The sequence below is a fragment of the Lycium barbarum genome, chromosome 5, assembly GCF_019175385.1.
Source record: "Lycium barbarum isolate Lr01 chromosome 5, ASM1917538v2, whole genome shotgun sequence".
In the NCBI taxonomy this organism is placed as follows: domain Eukaryota; kingdom Viridiplantae; phylum Streptophyta; class Magnoliopsida; order Solanales; family Solanaceae; genus Lycium; species Lycium barbarum.
The window spans coordinates 1857346-1875248 of record NC_083341.1 but is presented as its reverse complement, the minus strand read 5'-3'; the positions used below and the strand labels follow the sequence as shown (position 1 = coordinate 1875248).

Below are 17903 nucleotides of genomic sequence, written 5' to 3'. Positions count from 1 at the left end.
GGAAGACCTTAGAACCTTATGGAATTGCATGGAAAGTCCTTAGAATAATCTAGTTGTGCAGAGATTTCTAGAATAGGGGCTTATTTGTAAACATGTAGGGACTTGTATAATAATAATTATTTACATACTAGTCCCTAGGTGAGTAGTATAAATAGGAGGGTCTTTCATTTGTAAACCATCAAGCAAAATCAATTAAGTCTTCTATAATAAAAAGTTTCCTTTTAGCAAATTTCTCGTCTTTCTCAATTACTATTCCCTTAGCGATCTTGAGTGTAGTAAGCTAGGCTGACTTGGCATAGCAAGATCGTGAGCAAGTTGTGCAAGAACGTGAGCGAGTTCTCAAGTGCCGCACGTGCGCTTAGTTGAAGACTAAGGACGTGACAACGTGGTATCAGAGCGAAGGTTACAACTGAGGGAATGGCAAACGACGGAGAAATCAACGCTGCTAAAACCCAAGCCAACGTCATCCAGGATGCTACTGGCAAGAAAGGCCATAACAAAAAGAGGAATGTCGCCAACAAGAGCCAGGAGGTGCCGCCAGAGGTTGTGCCAAATGAAGGGCTTACATCCCAAGAATCATCTACCACTGAGGCGAGCGAGGATGACGTGGAGGTCCTGTCCGAGGACGTCTCGCTCGGTAAAGAGTGGGTTATGAAGGTTAACGTGGGGATGGACGCCATCGACATATTTGGCCAACGTTTGGGCAATGTGGAGGGCACTGTTAGCGTTCTTAAGGGGCATACTCTTGAAGAAATTGAAAGCATCCGAAGTGACTTGGAGGGGCGTATGCAGGCTGAGATTGAGGTAAAGCAAACCATTACTGCCTTAGAGTGCAAACTCATGGAGGCGTTGAGTACTATCGATGTCATAAAGGCAAAGATAGTGGCACTCGAAGAGCAGGTCAACGTTGCTGTGACGGAGGCAGCCAACAATGTTGTCGTGATGAGGGGGGCTAAGATCGAGGCTCCTAAGCCACCAGTGTTCAAAGGGGTTCGTGATGCACAAGAGGTGAAGAACTTTCTTTGGCACTTGGAGAACTATTTCAAGCATAGCAAAGTAAGGGACGATGAGGCCAAGATCAATACCGCTGTGTTGTACCTAACAGAGACTGCCATGCTATGGTGGAGAAGAAAGGTCGCTGATACTGACAGAGGTCTATGCACAATTAACACGTGGGATCAGTTCAAGAATGAGTTCAAGCGACAGTTCTACCCAAATAATGTCTTGTACGAGGCAAGACGCAAACTTAGAGAGTTGAAGCAGACAGGGAGCATTCGCGACTATGTCAAGGAGTTCACCACCCTTATGCTTCAAATTCCCAACTCACTAGCGATGACTTGTTGTTTCACCTTATAGACGGGTTGCAAAATTGGGCTAAGCAGGAGTTGCAACGCCGTCAAATCGCAGACATAGACCAAGCCATAGTGGAGGCCGAGTCTTTGATGGACTTCAGGCATGACAAGCACGGCAAAGGCCAAGGCAATGAGTCAAGGGGTAGCGATGCCAAAGATGGGGGAGACTGTGGCGAGAGTAAGGGATCGCAACAACAATACTCCAAGACTCAAAATGCAAATAAGTTTGACAGCAAGAAGTCAGGTGGTCGTCAGGGCTATGCTGAAAAGAAGGCGCGGAACGAGAAGAAGGGATGCTACTTATACGGAGGGCCGCACAACTTCAAAAATTGCCCTGACCTGAAGAGCATTAGCGCTATCGTACGTGCAAGTCACGAGCAGACGCAAACACAGAGTACGGGAATCGCACAGTTCGGGACAATTTGACTATGTGGCGCTGTCGCGAAGCAAGATAGTCAAACCAATGATAATAAAAACCAGTACGTGGATCTCACCATCAAACAAGCCCGCTCGTGCACTGGTAGACACTGGGGCGACTCATAATTTTGTGACCGAGGCCGCAGCGAAGAGACTAGAGTTGAAGCTCACTCCAATTAACGCCCTCGTCAAGATCGTGAATGCTAAGCCAGAAAATGCTCGTGGTGTAGCTAATGGCGTTAGTGTCAAATTGGGCGATTGGAAAGGTACGATAAATTTTACCGCTACTACTATGGATATCTTTGACATTGTTTTGGGGAAAGAATTCTTTAGACATTTCCACACGATGATCGATCCCTACCTCCAACGTCTCTTGGTCATGGAGCGAGAAGGCACTTGCATGGTGCCTACAGTGACTATGTCGCATGAACAGGGCCATGCACAACTTTCAGCTATGCAGCTTGTCGAGGGGCTCAAGAAAGAGGAGCCAACATTCATGGCAACCATTAGAAGTTTGAAGGAAGATAATGGTACCCAAGAGACATCGCCGCCTTGGATAGATAACTTGCTTGAAGAAAACAAAGATGGTATTTCCGAAGAGCTTGCCTCTTAGGCGTGAGCAGGATCACAAGATTGAGTTAGAGCATGAACCGGAAAAGGGTCAAGTCACGCACCGATTACCGTCACCGCCTCACACGATAGCGAGATTGAGGCTATCATTGACTACTAGGCCAGGCGGAAACAAGGGCAAATGGACACTGCCAGGGTGTCACGACCCAACCCCGTAGGCCGCGACTAGTGTCCGTGCTGGACACCCAAACGTACCCAATAACCCAAACCATCATATTAGCAGAATATATATAAATATAAAGGTCAAATGGCGTCACTAACTATCACAGGTGAAAAAATATAGCATGTGGAAGCCGATAAGGCTATCACAGATCATATCACCCAAAACATATACAGAACCCACATATATGTCTACAGACCTCTATGAACAACAAACAAATCACAAGACGGGACAGGGCCCCGTCGTACCCCTGATTAATATACATATGTGCAACAGAGAAGTCTGTACCCAAAATATAAGCTCCGGACAAAGGAGCACTTCCAGATAGCAGAATAGGATCCTAAGCGGGCGGATCAGCAAATCGGTCGTCTGTACCTGCGTGGCATGAAACGCAACCCCCGAAGAAGAGGGGGTCAGTACGGAAAATGTACTGAATATGTAAAGCACGGAACGTAGTAAACAAAGTCATAACCGAAGCAGAAGGTACAGAAAATGAACGGAATATCCAGAATAGCAAAACGCTGATCATAAAGCATAAATAGTGCATGCAGGAAACATATGTCATATCTGGTCCCATTACGGAACAAAATCATGACCGGAACAGAACATACAGAAAAATGAGTATAATATCCAGATTATCAGATGCATATTTCCAGAACATAAAGAGTGTATGCAGAAACATATGCCATATCATATCCGGCCCCCGCCAAGGGACTCGGTGAACAGAACGTGGTCGCCACCCCGACACTGGCGCCACAACACAGCATAACTCCAGAGTAGGGAATAACTCCGTAACATATCATATCATATCAGAATGTGCACATGTCGAACATATCAGATGGCCATATCATATCATATCATCATATATCAGAATATGTGTACATGGCACAGCATACTCCACAGCCCAAGGGTCCTTCTTGAGTTGTGTTTAACTTTACATATGTGATTCATATAATTTGTCACATGCCCCAAAAAAAAAATCTTGACGTGTGGGCCCCACCTCAACTTACAATTAATCCGACGTTTAAAAATACGGGATATAACACAGGGGGTACGAAGACTTGTGGCAATTTAAAGACAAGATTCGAGAGTTTATACAACAACATTGCGCTACGGTTGTCGCAACATCGGGTGGGGGAGAGTGTGATGACCCGCTACATCATCATGCCACCTAGGCACCACGTGGGACTATTTTTGCCATGTAGGAAGCTTATGTGGATGCTTACATGGAGAGGAGGCTAGCTTATGTGAGAAGGTTCTACAGAAATATGGAGATTTCTCATGGAAGACCTTAGAACCTTATGGAATTGCATGGAAAGTCCTTAGAATAATCTAGTTGTGTAGAGATTCCTAGAATAGGGCCTTATTTGTAAATATATAGGGACTTGTAGAATAATTATTATTTATATACTAGTCCCTAGGTGAGTAGTATAAATAGGAGGGTCATTCATTTGTAAACCATCAAGCAAAATCAATTAAGTTTTCTATAATAAAAAACTTCCTTCTAGCAAATTTCTCTTGTCTTTCTCAATTACTATTCCCTTAGCGATCTTGAGTGTAGTAAACTAGACTGACTTGGCATAGCAAGATCATGAGCAAGTTGTGCAAGAACGTGAGCGAGTTGTCAAGTGCCGCATGTGCGCTTAGTTGAAGACTAAGGACGTGACAGGTAGCAAAATTAGCCCATAAAATTATGACTCGGATAATCTTTTAGGTTTGGACAGATTAATGACCCACTTAGTTTGTTAACTCAGCCTATTTTGACCCGTTTAATTCAGCTCATTTAAAAGATAGGCTGATATGCAGCTCAAATTGACCCATGAGAAAATTTGTCTAAATATTTTTAAAAAGATATTTTTTTTTATTTGATATGTTGTATATATCCATAATATAAGGAATTTTTTTTATTAGGTACTTAACTAAATTATAAGAAAACAAACGACGAATTTAAAACTTAGTAAGAGTTGGGCGGATTAGGTTATGACCCTATTTTCGGTCTAATTCAATTCAGCTCAAGTAACATTTAGTCAGGTCAATGACCCTCCTAATTAATAACTCAGCTTATTTTAACCCTTCCAAATTCAACCCTCCCCGCTCCATGACACCCCTACATTACGCTATATGTTAAAAACTAAATCGTGATTCAAAGCTTGGTTGTTTGTTAAAGTTATGCATTTTGAATAACAGTGGCGGAGCCACATAGAGCCGAAGGTGTTCATCCGAACCCCCTCGGCTGAAAAAAACATTGTTTTTACAAGGTTAAAATTATTCTTTATGTATATATAGTAGATATTGAACCCCTTAGGCTTCTTCGTATGTTTACTTTTTTATATTTTGAACTCTCTCGGCAGAAATCCTGGCTCTGCCACTGCTGAATAAGTTTAAAAAATGAAATGTCGACCTTAGATGATTAGCATGTTAATTAAGTACTCTTTTTTATAACTTCTGTTTCACATGTCATGACCTATCCTTTAATTTTCTTTGGTTAAATTAGGAGACGTTGTACTCGGCATATATCAGGTTAAACTTTTGGTCCATTACATGAATCAAATTTATGTTTTTTTTTTTTTTCTCTCTTCCGCGTTCAAAAACGTAACTTTAGAATTAATGAAGACTAGATGTCACGTCTATAGGGTTCTACAACAATAATAACATACCCAGTATAATTTTATAAGTGGGTCTAGAGAGAATAGAATGTACGCAGATCGTACCCCTACTTTTGTGGGGTGAGGTCCTTACGAAAGGAAATCACAAGTGTGTTCAACATTAACACATTTGTAGGGGTGTCAAATGGGCAAGTTGGCCCTGATTTGGATGGTTAAAATGGGCTAAGTAATTGACCAGTCTAAAATTTACTTGAACTGAAATAGGTTCTATCCCTTCTATCTATATATATTTGCCATAGTTCTTTTTTATCTCCATGTTGGTTTGATTGATATTACTCATAATAGATAGACTAGATCTCTTTCTTGTATCAATCATGTTAATATCATTTGAATTTTGATGATAAAAAAGTTTATACTAATAAAAGAGAGAGAACGAGGCAACAACATCAAGCAAATCTAAAATATGAAGTTTATGAATTCGTACATCGACTACAAATTAATGTACAATAACAAGGCAAAAGCTACCGACTTCATGTGAATCATATGTTCCGTTGAGAAAAAGAATAAGACTTTAATTTGTGCTAAATTCTTATCAAATAACTATGTTTAGAAATGTATGTTTAAGCCTTCAGTCTATCCAATGTGTTCAACTCTTGTATTTAAAAGTTCGCAGACGTTAACTCCTAAATAATTTTGATGTATCAATCTTTTTTCTTTCGTCCAGAATTAAATTAAATTTTTAACGTTTTACTATACGTTTGTTTTGTTTCCGCTTAATGTAGTCATACATCAAGATCAATATATTTTATATTTGAAAGAATCTTATTATTTATTAGCTAGTTGTTTTAGCCTTTCTTTGAATATATGACTCAGAAGGGATTGTCGAGTTTCGATTTATATAAAAAAAAATTACTATTAATTATCGATTCACCAAACAAAGACATCTCGAGGAAAAAAATTATTTATACCGAGGGGATTTAATTCCTTTTCATGATATTTTTCATATAAAAATCTGTTGTACTATTATCTCTTAAATACCATTTGGTTAGTAATTAGACTGAAAGCTTTTGTAACAATTACTTATTTCATAAATTTTCTACTAGACACGTAACTACGTAAGAGTGGAGCATCGCGCAAAATGTTGTCTTATTTTATTAAATTAAACATAATTATTAAATTAGGTAAGATTTAATCTTTTATAGCATTCGACTTTTATGTATACAAACACGGATATATTTTATGGAACCAATCTTCTCTATTACGATCGCAATTTTAGCTTCCCTCATTCCTTACGTTGAGCATAATGATATGAATTGGACTTATTGTATTAGAGTGAAATGCAGCCACAAGAGAATTGGATTATTTTCCTTTTCTTTCTTTAATCACAGAAAGTTTTCCAAACAATACAAAAATCACCCCAAAAATGCTAGTAAAACTGCACACACTTCACTTAACATGATTAATATATTTCCCCTCTAATCTAAGATGGTGAATCTGGTTTACATTTCAAATTTCAAAGTCCATATGATAAGTTTAAGACTCAATAATGAATTTGGACGGAATCCCTCAGCAACAATTGTTTGCAACAAATTTTATGTCCGAATCTTTTTGCATGTCACATCAGCAACAAGATGGCGAATATGAGGCGCATACCATTTCACTCTCTCGACGTGTTCTACCGTTACCTCCCAGTGGTGGCCTGATAACAGAAAAATGCCAATTAGCCATGGCCGAGCAGCAAGAATGTTACATAGAGCCTGTTTGGATGGGCTTAAAAAAAGCAATAGCTTATAAGCCAAAAAAAAAATTGGGGTAGGCCAAGTTATTTTTTTTGGCTTATAAGTTGTTTTCAGCTTATAAGCTGCTTTAGATAAGCTAAGCCAAACGGGTCCAATTAATTTTTTGGGCTTATTTTAAGCACAAAATGACTTTCAGCAGGCCAGCCAAACACTCAAAAAAGCTTAAAACAACTTATAAGCAACTTATAAGCCAATCCAAACGGGCTCATAATCTGTTGTTATAATGTCGGGAAGTTATACCTTCAGATCTAGCAATTTCTTGGATTGACTGCGAAACATTGTTTCTCCAGACATTTTCTTCTGAATCTTTGACGTTGCCATGTATGTGCAATATCCCACCCTCGTCTCTGCGTTTCACACATTAGGTTAAGAGATAAAATCGACAAGAGGCTAACAGATCGAAGCTAATGCAAAATCAAAGGTTTAATTTGTGCTATGACAGAATATCTCATGCACCACATTCAACAAAAAGTTTCTCACAATTCCCTAATTTTTGTTCAATTATTACAAAGAGAGAATTTAAGAACTAAAAAAGATAAGGAGGATTTTGCTTGAATTTCATTTGTAAATGGTTGTTTTTTCTCACTTATCGATAGCAAGGTGAGACACGAGAACAGCTAAAAAAATGAGAGAGATGACACAGTATTTCCGTTCCCTTTATTTCCCAGAGGTCTTAATCTTCTTTATGAAACTGAAGGATGAGATTTTAGGCCATATTGACAAAACTTTCGAGATAAACATACCTTAATGCTCTGACAGCAGTAACCCAACTACCCTCGCTTGTGGGAATGAGACCGAGACACACTCTATCAGCTACACCCTGCAAGTGAACAAATATCCAGAGCCGAATATTAGCGCAACATAATAATAGACAATGAAATACCACTATACATCATAGACAACTTCTACTGCCCATTTAAAGTAACATTCAAAGGATTGGACACAAGAATCAAACTAAGCGAGTCGAGTGTTTTCTTTTATAAAAATTCAACTGAAAAGACAAGGTAATTGATTACGAATGAATAAATATATTTACAAGCTAAGAAATATAAGGCATTGGTAAAGATTGAAGTTGCATACTTTTGGCGCTATAATTCGATTATCTCCTTCGAGTAATACACAGCGTTCAGCAACAAGATTAGCTTCAAGGTTATGACGAAGTGCCTCAACCGCGTGGGGGTTCCATTCACAAGCATAAACAAACTTGGCTTTGGCCCTAAGAAAACAAATTACAAACACAATAAACCTCTGACACGCTATATAAAATAAGAACAAAGGTAAGATTAGCAACTCTGGAATTAAATTAGGCATTCAGACCAAGCAATGGATTGGTACAAGACCATAACATATCTACTGCCTAACGCAAATCATATACAAGAAAAATTGCCTTGAGATGTGAAAAGTGAATTCAAAGAATATAAATAAGGCTTAAATTAACACCACATAGTCAAAGTGAAGGCATAGATTGAAATGGTCTTACATAAAGGAAGTTTGATAATCCATCATTCACAATAAGACACAATATTCTAAAATAATAAGTATCACCTCACTAGAAACGGTAGCACAAAATATCCAATGCCAGCAAATAAATCTACTATAACTTCGTCTTTGCAGTCAAAGTTGCCCATTCGAAGCTTCTCGGAGAGATTGCCCCATGAAAACATGCACTTTGTAGCATCAAAAGAATAAAGAATTCCATTTTCTCGGTGGTTGACCCAACCATTATCTCCAACAAGAATCTCCAAAGTACTGTCCCTCGTACCAGTTGGTGCAACTCGCCCCTAAAAGAATTAATTACATTCCATTAACAACAAAGGCAACATAATCAATTGAGTAGAAGTGCAATGAACATTACGACTAATGAGTGACATACAATAGGGATCTCAACAAGGTGTCGGTCGTTGGGTCAAATCTTACACTAATAATTAAGTACGCATATTTTTTTAGAGAAGGAAAGTATTCATAATTTCTTTGTGATTACAATAGGCAAAATTATTTAACTAGATAAGTTAACGGAACTGTATATTAGGGGTACCAAAAGACATGAGTTACTTTTGTCTAAAATGACAGTAACTAAAAGCACGCTCTATAATACCCAAACTATAGTTAAGTTATACATTATACTTACTTGTCGAGCAAGGCGATTAGTCCCCAGGGATTTTGCAACTATAAACCAAAGCTCCTGTCCAATCAAGTCCCATGCTGAATCCTTGAAGGATGTTTGAGGAAGCACAACAATATCACCAAGTCGTTCCCATCTGATGAGAGGAATGATGTTAACTTATCACTTTATATTGAATACTCAGAAAACAACAATTAGTTCATTATTATCAGATGAAAAAAAAAAAAAAACCTTGAAGGTAACTCCTCTAAAAGTTGCAATGGCAGACCTCGGTCACTTAACAGAGAGGCTACAGCTTCCTTCATCACCTTGAATGGAGAATGTGAAGCTTTTTTAACTTTGACGATTTCATCAGCTAGTATATTTGCTCCACATTCAATCAGAATGTTCAAGTCTGTCATACAGGAATCTTTTACTTTGAATAAAGAACAAAAGTTCTCTGTGACAGGGAAACAAATATCCTTTCCATCATCCTGCAAATAGACCTTTCTCCCGAGATCTAACCATCCAAACTTTTTCAACAAATCCTTTGCCATTTTCCCGTCTTTCTTTTTGAGCCGAAGAACCCAATGGGAAGCAACCTCTGAATTCTGATGAAAGCTTCCATTTGTTACCGTTTCCACTGCATGCTGTGGGGAACAAAAGGAAACATTCATTCCTTTCACTGTTTCTTCCTCTTGATTAGTTGCGTGCATATTTTCCTCATGTAAATGTGTGGGACTTTCTATCAGTGATATCAAAGGTAACAGATCTATTTTCACTGGTTCACTGAACTTTGTTCCAAATGCATAACAGGCAGCCCCACCACCAATCATTATTAGGTCATTATCAACAATATTTGCTGTACTACGAACAAACAGGTCTTCGCCAATAGAACTGATAGTAATATGTTTCCACCAATGAGATTCCAGATCCAGTAACGATAATCTCTGATTCTGTTTACTAACAGGACAACCCCCAATGATCCCGAGATATTTCTTATAAATAAACATAGAATGGGAAAATTTTGCAGCTGGTGGTCTTCCAATCATTTTTTCCTTCTTCCATAAACATGTTTTCACGTCAAAACTATACAGGTCCCCTAGAGCCCTCTGCCCATCATATCCCCCAAATACAAATAATCGAGTCCCATATGCTACCATTGAATGAGAATGACGTGCACATGGTGAATCCCCTTGAACTTTTAATTCGCTCCATTCAAAGTTTTGTGTGTCGAAGACATACAGTGATGAGAAGATTATATCATTTTGAATTCCCCCAAATACATAAATTCTTGAACCTACAGCAGCTGCAGCATGTCTATGCCTGTACTGCACAACAGTAACTGATCGTATTAGAGTATGAGGTTAAGAAATAAATTATATATAAGAGATTTTACACAAATAAAAAAAAAGAGTACAGAGCAAAGATAATATTTCTGCTGAAGAAGGGACAGAATATAAATCAAGATCAATTCATATGGCGAAGAGAGTCATGATTAAATGGGATAAATCCTTGCCGCCGAATGTAAGAATCTACAAAGAGTATACACAAGGGTGTCAAATGGGCGGGTTGGGCTGGATTTGGGGGCGGCAAAATGGGCTGAGTTAATAATGGGCGGGTCATAAAAGTTACTTGGGCTGAAATGGTTGGACTGAAATGGGGGTCATAACCCAACCCGCTCAATTCTTACTAAGTTTTAATTTCTTTATTTGTTCCTTATAATATTTTAAGTACCTAATAAAACTATTTTTTTCCTTTATCATGTCTATATATAACATATCAAGTTAAAAAAATGTCTTTTTGAAAATATTTTGACAAGGTTTCTATGAGTCAATTTAGGCTACATATCAGCCCAATTTTTAGATGGGCTAAAATAGGCTGAGCTTATAAATGGGCGGGTCATGCTTTCATGAGCTAATTTTTCCACCCCTAAGTATACATAACGAAATAGAATAAGTTGGTACAAACTAATAAACTTCACATTCACCAAACAAGGTATAGGAAATATATATAGAGGAGAAACACTTCACATTAGTAACCACTGAAGCAAAGACGACCAAACATCACCTTGGGGAGAATGGACTACCCGAGCAGTCTAACAGCTTCCAATCCTTCTTTGTCACATTGAAAACCCACACATCATTCAGAATATTTGAAGGGTCAGCTCTTCCGCCAATCACATACATTGAATCTCCAACCGTGGATGACGTATGGCCCACGCGTGGACATGGGGCATCCAAAACATCAATCACCTCCATCCTTCCACATTCTAGATCAAGAAGCAATAGATCATTTCTTCGCGCATGCCTTCCCATTCCACCAAAGCCACCAAATATGAGAACCTTCTTGTTATCCACAGAAGAAGCAGACTGACCCCAGAGGAATAGCCTCTCAATTGCTTCACCAGAAATCACCAACTTAACAGTCTGTAGGTTGATCTCAGGGGATACTTCTAATCCTGTCAATTAATTAAATATTAGGACTTGTTGTCACATTCAAGGGAATGTATCCTGCAATCCAACATACATTTTGTGGTCAGAGTACTACCACACTCATGCATTTGCAACAGCTAACCAAAGTTGCACTAGTATATTGTTAATACACTCAAATTTTAAGGGCAACAAAACAAAGAGAATATAGGAGTCAAGATGCTGAAATATGGCCTATGTCAGATGGACTCAATTATGGGTATATATCCAATGAGGATATGTGAAAGTGTTTAGCAGGGGTACAAGCAGTTTTGTTTGCTTTATTTTGAAGAATCAACATCAAATACCCATACACAGAGGCGGACCCAGGATTTTAAGACGGCGCGGGCACCATTATTTTAACATCAACGCCAACAAAAATTTTAATGACGACTGAGGGATAATACCGTGTCGGACCGGTCACTAATAGCGTAGCAGTAGCGAAAATACAAGTATATAGGTCAAATATGTGTAATAAATAAAATTTAACACAGTGAAGCAAATGAAAGATCTGAACGAGCTCATTTAACGCTTATTGTTTTCCTAAAAATAGGCTCAAAAAAATAATTAAAAGTGACATTCGGGTTCGATCCGGGGAGACATGTAAGGGAAGCAGCAGTTGCAACCAACGTGCCCCAAAGACACTTTTGTTTGTTAGAGTGCACAATTAAATATATACTAATTTCTCAAGGTATATACACACATATATATATACATAATTTTTTTCGAAGGGTCGGAGTGCACGTGCACTCCGACCCTTCCATTTGGGTCCGCCTCTGCCCATGCAATGTCACACCCATTCTACACTAGCACATTAAGGCAAATGAAGTATCTATATTTTGTGATAGAAGAAATGCGGCACGGACAGGCCACAATAAGCTTTAACTCAAATTGTACTAGGTGGAAGTTCTGCACTTTCCTTTAGTTATAACATCTTGACGAATCATCAAGATGAAATCAGAGACAAAATCACAAGTATGATCAATTTCTTCTGATTCTAGTAAGCCACTTTATAAAGCTTTCCAATCTAGGATAAGATTGTGCACCTTCCTTTAATTATTACACGTCGCAGATTACCAAGACGAGAACAGAGACAAATTCACTAGTATGATCAACTTCTTCTGATTCTAGCGACCTACTCTATTATGATATGATATCCTGGCGACAATGCAAGATAACTAGATTCACCTACCATAATGCTATAAAACAATGTCTCACATAGTAGATTCACAATCACATGATAATAAAACAACATTATGTGATCTGAGAAATATACATGAACAATAATGTCTAGAACGCACAAAACAAGCTCATACCCCTAAACTAAAAAAACGATTGCACTGATCATGGTATCAGGACAAACTGGACCATCATTACATTCCACTTTTCCATTATCTAAGAACTTCCCATTACTAATCTTTGAACCCGACAACCCATTTTCCAACAACACATCAAGAAAATTATCAGTTCTTTTTCTATTAACCTCCATCTTCTATATCCTTACTCTCAACTACAATAATCAATAAAACAGTGTCTCACACAGTAGATTCACAAACACATGATAATACAACAACGCTATATGATCTGTGAAATATACATAAACAATCTATATAAATATATAAAGCAGGGCATAGCTCCGCCTACGTGGCATGCTTAAAAATTTGGGAATGGTATTTATCTTTTTCCTCAAATTTATGAGGTTGTCCCCTAATTTTTCCCATTTATTAAGTAAAAAATGAAAAAAAGATCGGTCAGCGGTTAACAAAGCGTTTAGTTTTCCTCCGTTGATAGTCGTTTACCAAAACCCTTTCATCTTTATGGCCGCATTCCAAACGCTGCTATCTCTCCTCTCTCATCCCTGGGAAAAAAAAATCTTCCCCCATTCATGTATTCCATTCGTTGGAAGTTGCAATGATCTTTTTCTTTTTGATCACTGACAACCCATCAAATTCGCTGTCAAACTTGCAGAACATGTGACTCAATTGGAATTCAATTAGTTGACATTCAAAGTTGGTAACTTAAGAAGAAAAAGGCTCCTAATCTCTTCATTTTTCCCCCAAAATCTAACATTCTTTCTCCAAAATATCAGCATAAAATATTTTCACTTTTTACTCTCTTCGTTTTTTTTTTAAATAACCGGAAAAACGATTTTGGACTGTCTTTTCGGTACGTACCGTCACCAAATTTTCAAGCTTTGCTTATTCCGCTTCAATTTCTTGCAGTTTTGATCACAAAATGGAAGAGAAGCATTTATATCCTTCAGTAATTGGAGCAAAAGATCAACCAGTGTTTGAGTAATTGATAATGTTTTACTTCTCCCCTTTTTCTTCTAAGTTAACTTTTTGCATCAAGATCTACTATATAGTTACTTTGCCTACTGATGGAGTTTGCGTCATTGAGACACTAACATTAACTCATGAATTTGGTAATTTTTCTAAAGCAATAGTACCTATTTTAGATTAATTGCTCATTGTTTCTACTTTCCTGCTTACCACTTAATTAATATACTTATTAGTCAATATTCTTTTGTGCTTTCTTAATCTTTTCATTAGAATTTGTTTCTCTTTTGTAATTACCCACATAGAATATTTGATCTTGCTGTTACTTCGATGTATTTTCCCCTGTTTTGTGCTTTTTGTTGGTCAATTGAAATTAACTCTTTGTTGGTCTACCGTGATTCACTACAAATGGTATATGAAGAAAGAAAGTAAAGGAAAATAAAGGTTTGGAAAATTCTGATGAAAATGGTCTTCTAACAACAATTCCAGTAAGATGGTACGTTACGTTTGTAAAGTTTTGGGTCTGTGAAAAGATGGATAGGCAGTGTTGAGTCATATAATATATTTTAAATTGAAGGGAGTGGACTTTTCTACTCGAGGAAGAAAGGGGTATTTGAAATTTTGGATGCAGAAGAAAGCAGACTATATGTGCAGCTTGATTTGGATACATAGTTGACCATGAAAATGACCTGAGGTTTCTGCTTTAGTCAAGAAACCAGAAAAATCATGTTCTATCTTGAGTCTGATATCAAGCAACATGATCAACAACAATATTCTGAAAAATTCACCTTTTTTTACATGTAACTCATTGAGGCCTTTCACTTTGGACTTCATTTTGTGCACTCTTTGTTTATCATACGCTCTGCTATAGATAGGAGGATCTCAACTCAATTCAAATAACATATTATCTCAAATATATGATTTGGCTGAGGAGGGCCTGCAAATGAACTATTATGATGTGAAGAGGATGATTGAAACATTTATTCCGCTTCCCAATTATCCGAGTCTCCAAGGGCTGTCATCTTTTTTTTCCTGTTTGGGAGAATTGTGTTTAATTTGATTCATTTCTTAAAAGAACATGATACTGGTCTTCTATCTACCTGCCAAATTTCTTACAAACTATTTGTTATGAGCTACTTCATTAGTTTCAATCAGTCATCTTTTCCCCCCTCCTTTTCAAGGCAAAAAGACTTCTCAATTTGCTTTCTCCTTAATCCAGATCATTCAACGGACTTATTCAAACCCATTAATTTTCCAACCTTTTAAGGTCATATGACCTCAGCATGCACAGTTTTGTACCTGTCTTATGTTAAGATGGTATTCCACTCAAGACACCTCTCTGTTAAAAATCACAAGCCAGCATACTACTTGGCTACTTGGCTGACTTATGGATATAGGACAATCTATACGTCTGACATGGATATGTTAGTGTGTATCCAAGGTATCTTGGAAGATCTCACAAAGCGCACTTCTGTTAGACATGCATGTGTCAAATGAAATTGCTTATACATGACACACAAGGAACACCACTAATCACAGCTTGATATGCTACAGAAACCAACAAATCTACCGGGTCATATAACATGTTAAGAGGGAAGACAGAAATGGCAAGACTAATCAAATTGCTCTTTGCAGAATTCATTCATGCAATGTGGAGGGAGAAAAACTATAGAATATTCGAAAATGCAGCAAAAGCCGGTGAAAGTTTTGCAACAGAGAGTGTATATTCAATTTCAAAGCTGTGGCGGTCTGAAATGGCTACTGCAGAGGCTTTACTTTCTAATTTATTTAGCTCTTTTCGTGTGCTGTAAAGTTAAATTCAGGAGATAGCAGATTTTTAATAGGACTTGGAGTTGGAGTTATCCGGGAGATTAGCTATCTGTGAACTTGCTATGTTTTGTATTTCTTCACTTGGTGACTAATAAAAATGTTAAATTACCAACATAAAAAGAAAACTCAAAAAGTAGTTTTGGAGTCGTGGCTAATTGCTTTAAGGATTATTTAGATAAGCGGTGATTGAATAATGTTTATTAGTGTTTCTTTTTTACCATATGCTTGAAAATTTTATGACGAGTAAATTTATAAAGATACTCTCTCTCAATTTAATTGACATGTTTCACACCGCGCGAAGCGCGGGTGAATTTACTAGTGTCTTATAAATCCAAAACGAAAAAGCGCATATCCATAAACTACGAAAAGCTAAATTGCATTTGAGATAGAGAATAATTACCAGAGCAAGAATTATCAAAGTCTCCACTTTTAGCATTTCCATTTCCAACAACACCATTAACCAAAGAATTCTCCAACATCGTATCAGAACAAACTGGACCATCGTCACATTCCACATTTCCATTATCTAAAACATTCCCATTACCAATCTTCGAACCCGAAAAACCATTTTTCAACAACACATCAAGAAAATTATCAGTTCTTTTTCTATTAGTCTCCATTTTCTCATTAGCCAACTCAACAAGATACTCTACATACTCAGGACTAACCATTATCTTATCACTATCCCCTAACGGCACTTCCATTCGTATCGAACAACGTATAGCAATAATCACTCTTTTTTTACTAACACTAGTAATCCCACTCTCCCTAAAACCACTCGAAATCGCTAACGAAACCAAAAATGAAGCTGACTCAATATCCTTACACTCAACAGCAATAATCAAAGGCTCAAATCTAAACACAAGTGTATCATTTAACTGAATTGACTTATTTAATGGAAAAAAGAGTGATAAAATTACATGGGGTTGAGTTTTTTCATGAGATATGAACACCCATTGGCCTCCTTTTGATTTTTTTTTGGGTTGTGAGAGAATTGAGATTCTACCAGAACAAGAACTGGTTGTAAAATATGAAGGGTGTGTGTTAATTGTGTTGAGTAATGGGATAATTGGTGTGTCTATATTGCCTTTTGGTGATTTGTCTGGTTCAGGTGAATTCATTGAAGATAAAGTTGCTAACTTTCTCTTTTGAAACTCCATTGATGGGGGTTGAGTTCTTGGTCAGTAGGAAAATTAGGGTTTTAGGATCTTGATTTGGGGTTTAGGGGTTATTGGGTTGGTTTTGAATTTGGGCTTGAATGAGTTCGGGTCTTGGGCCTGGTTCCAAGTTGGGCTGTGCAATGTCATTTAAGATGCAGTTACTTACTTTTGCCGAAAGGGAAAACTACGTATATATACATAATAACTAATAAGGAGAAAGATTAACGAAACGTGACGATAGTTTTTGTTATTTACAAAACATAAAGAATAATTACAAAACTTGACAGTATATGAATACTGTATGAAGTCAAATATATTGAGTCCAGAAAATTTTATTTTTTCTTTGCAGAGTGTATGATTAGTGTATGAATACAGTACGTGTATTCATAAACCTTTCATACACGATTCACACATATATTTCATGCTCGCCGGAAAATAGTCAGATCTGGCCGGAGAAACGAAGAAGACGAAGGGGACAGTGGTTTGGCCGGAGCAACGAAGAAGAAGATCTGGCCGAAGCAACGATTCATACACCTAAGGTTTTATCGTATTTCTTCATTATTCTACACTCTCCTTTCATTCTCCACATTCCATCAACCCACCAAAAAGTATCTAACTCCTTATCCGCATCATTAACAACAAGAACAAATAATGGTAGGTTTCGAACTCGGTTCTGTTCCCTTCAATTCCGACGGATGGGCCGGAGGATGGACGGAACTAGCGGTTGTTGGAATTGGGTTTTGGAATGGGTTTTTTTTGGTAGAATGTGTATGTGTATAGGTATTGTAATGTTATGTTTTGTAAATAAAAAAATATCGTCACGTTTTGTAAATATTCTCCCTAAATACGTATATATATGTAAATTACCCTTTGCGAGAAATTTCATAAATAGTGATAGTTTGGAGCGTATTTACGAAACGTAGCTACAACCGCACATGCAGTAGCTGTAGCTTAGAGCTGTATCAGCGCATAATCGTGAGTACCATCTGTATCAACGCATATCAGTAAATAATGTATTAGCTGAAATAGCGCGAAAGAGGTGTATCAGCGCGTATTGTATCAACCCATACAGTTACGTGTGCGTATTGTGTGTTTGCT

The 17903-nt window shown here is 37.6% G+C and overlaps 1 protein-coding gene across 1 annotated transcript; it reads right to left on the bottom strand.

Annotated features, from left to right (window-relative positions):
* Window positions 1-6511: 6511 nt before the first annotated feature.
* Window positions 6512-16870, bottom strand: LOC132640071 (tRNA wybutosine-synthesizing protein 2/3/4). The gene is made up of 9 exons (XM_060356495.1): window positions 16046-16870; window positions 11136-11526; window positions 9318-10391; window positions 9093-9222; window positions 8510-8745; window positions 8045-8180; window positions 7708-7784; window positions 7205-7311; window positions 6512-6864 (listed from the first exon to the last, which is right to left on the bottom strand). Exons 1-9 carry the CDS (start codon window positions 16803-16805, stop codon window positions 6758-6760), a joined length of 3018 nt encoding a protein of 1005 aa, XP_060212478.1. The 5' UTR covers window positions 16806-16870; the 3' UTR covers window positions 6512-6757.
* Between the last annotated feature and the right edge of the window lie 1033 nt (window positions 16871-17903).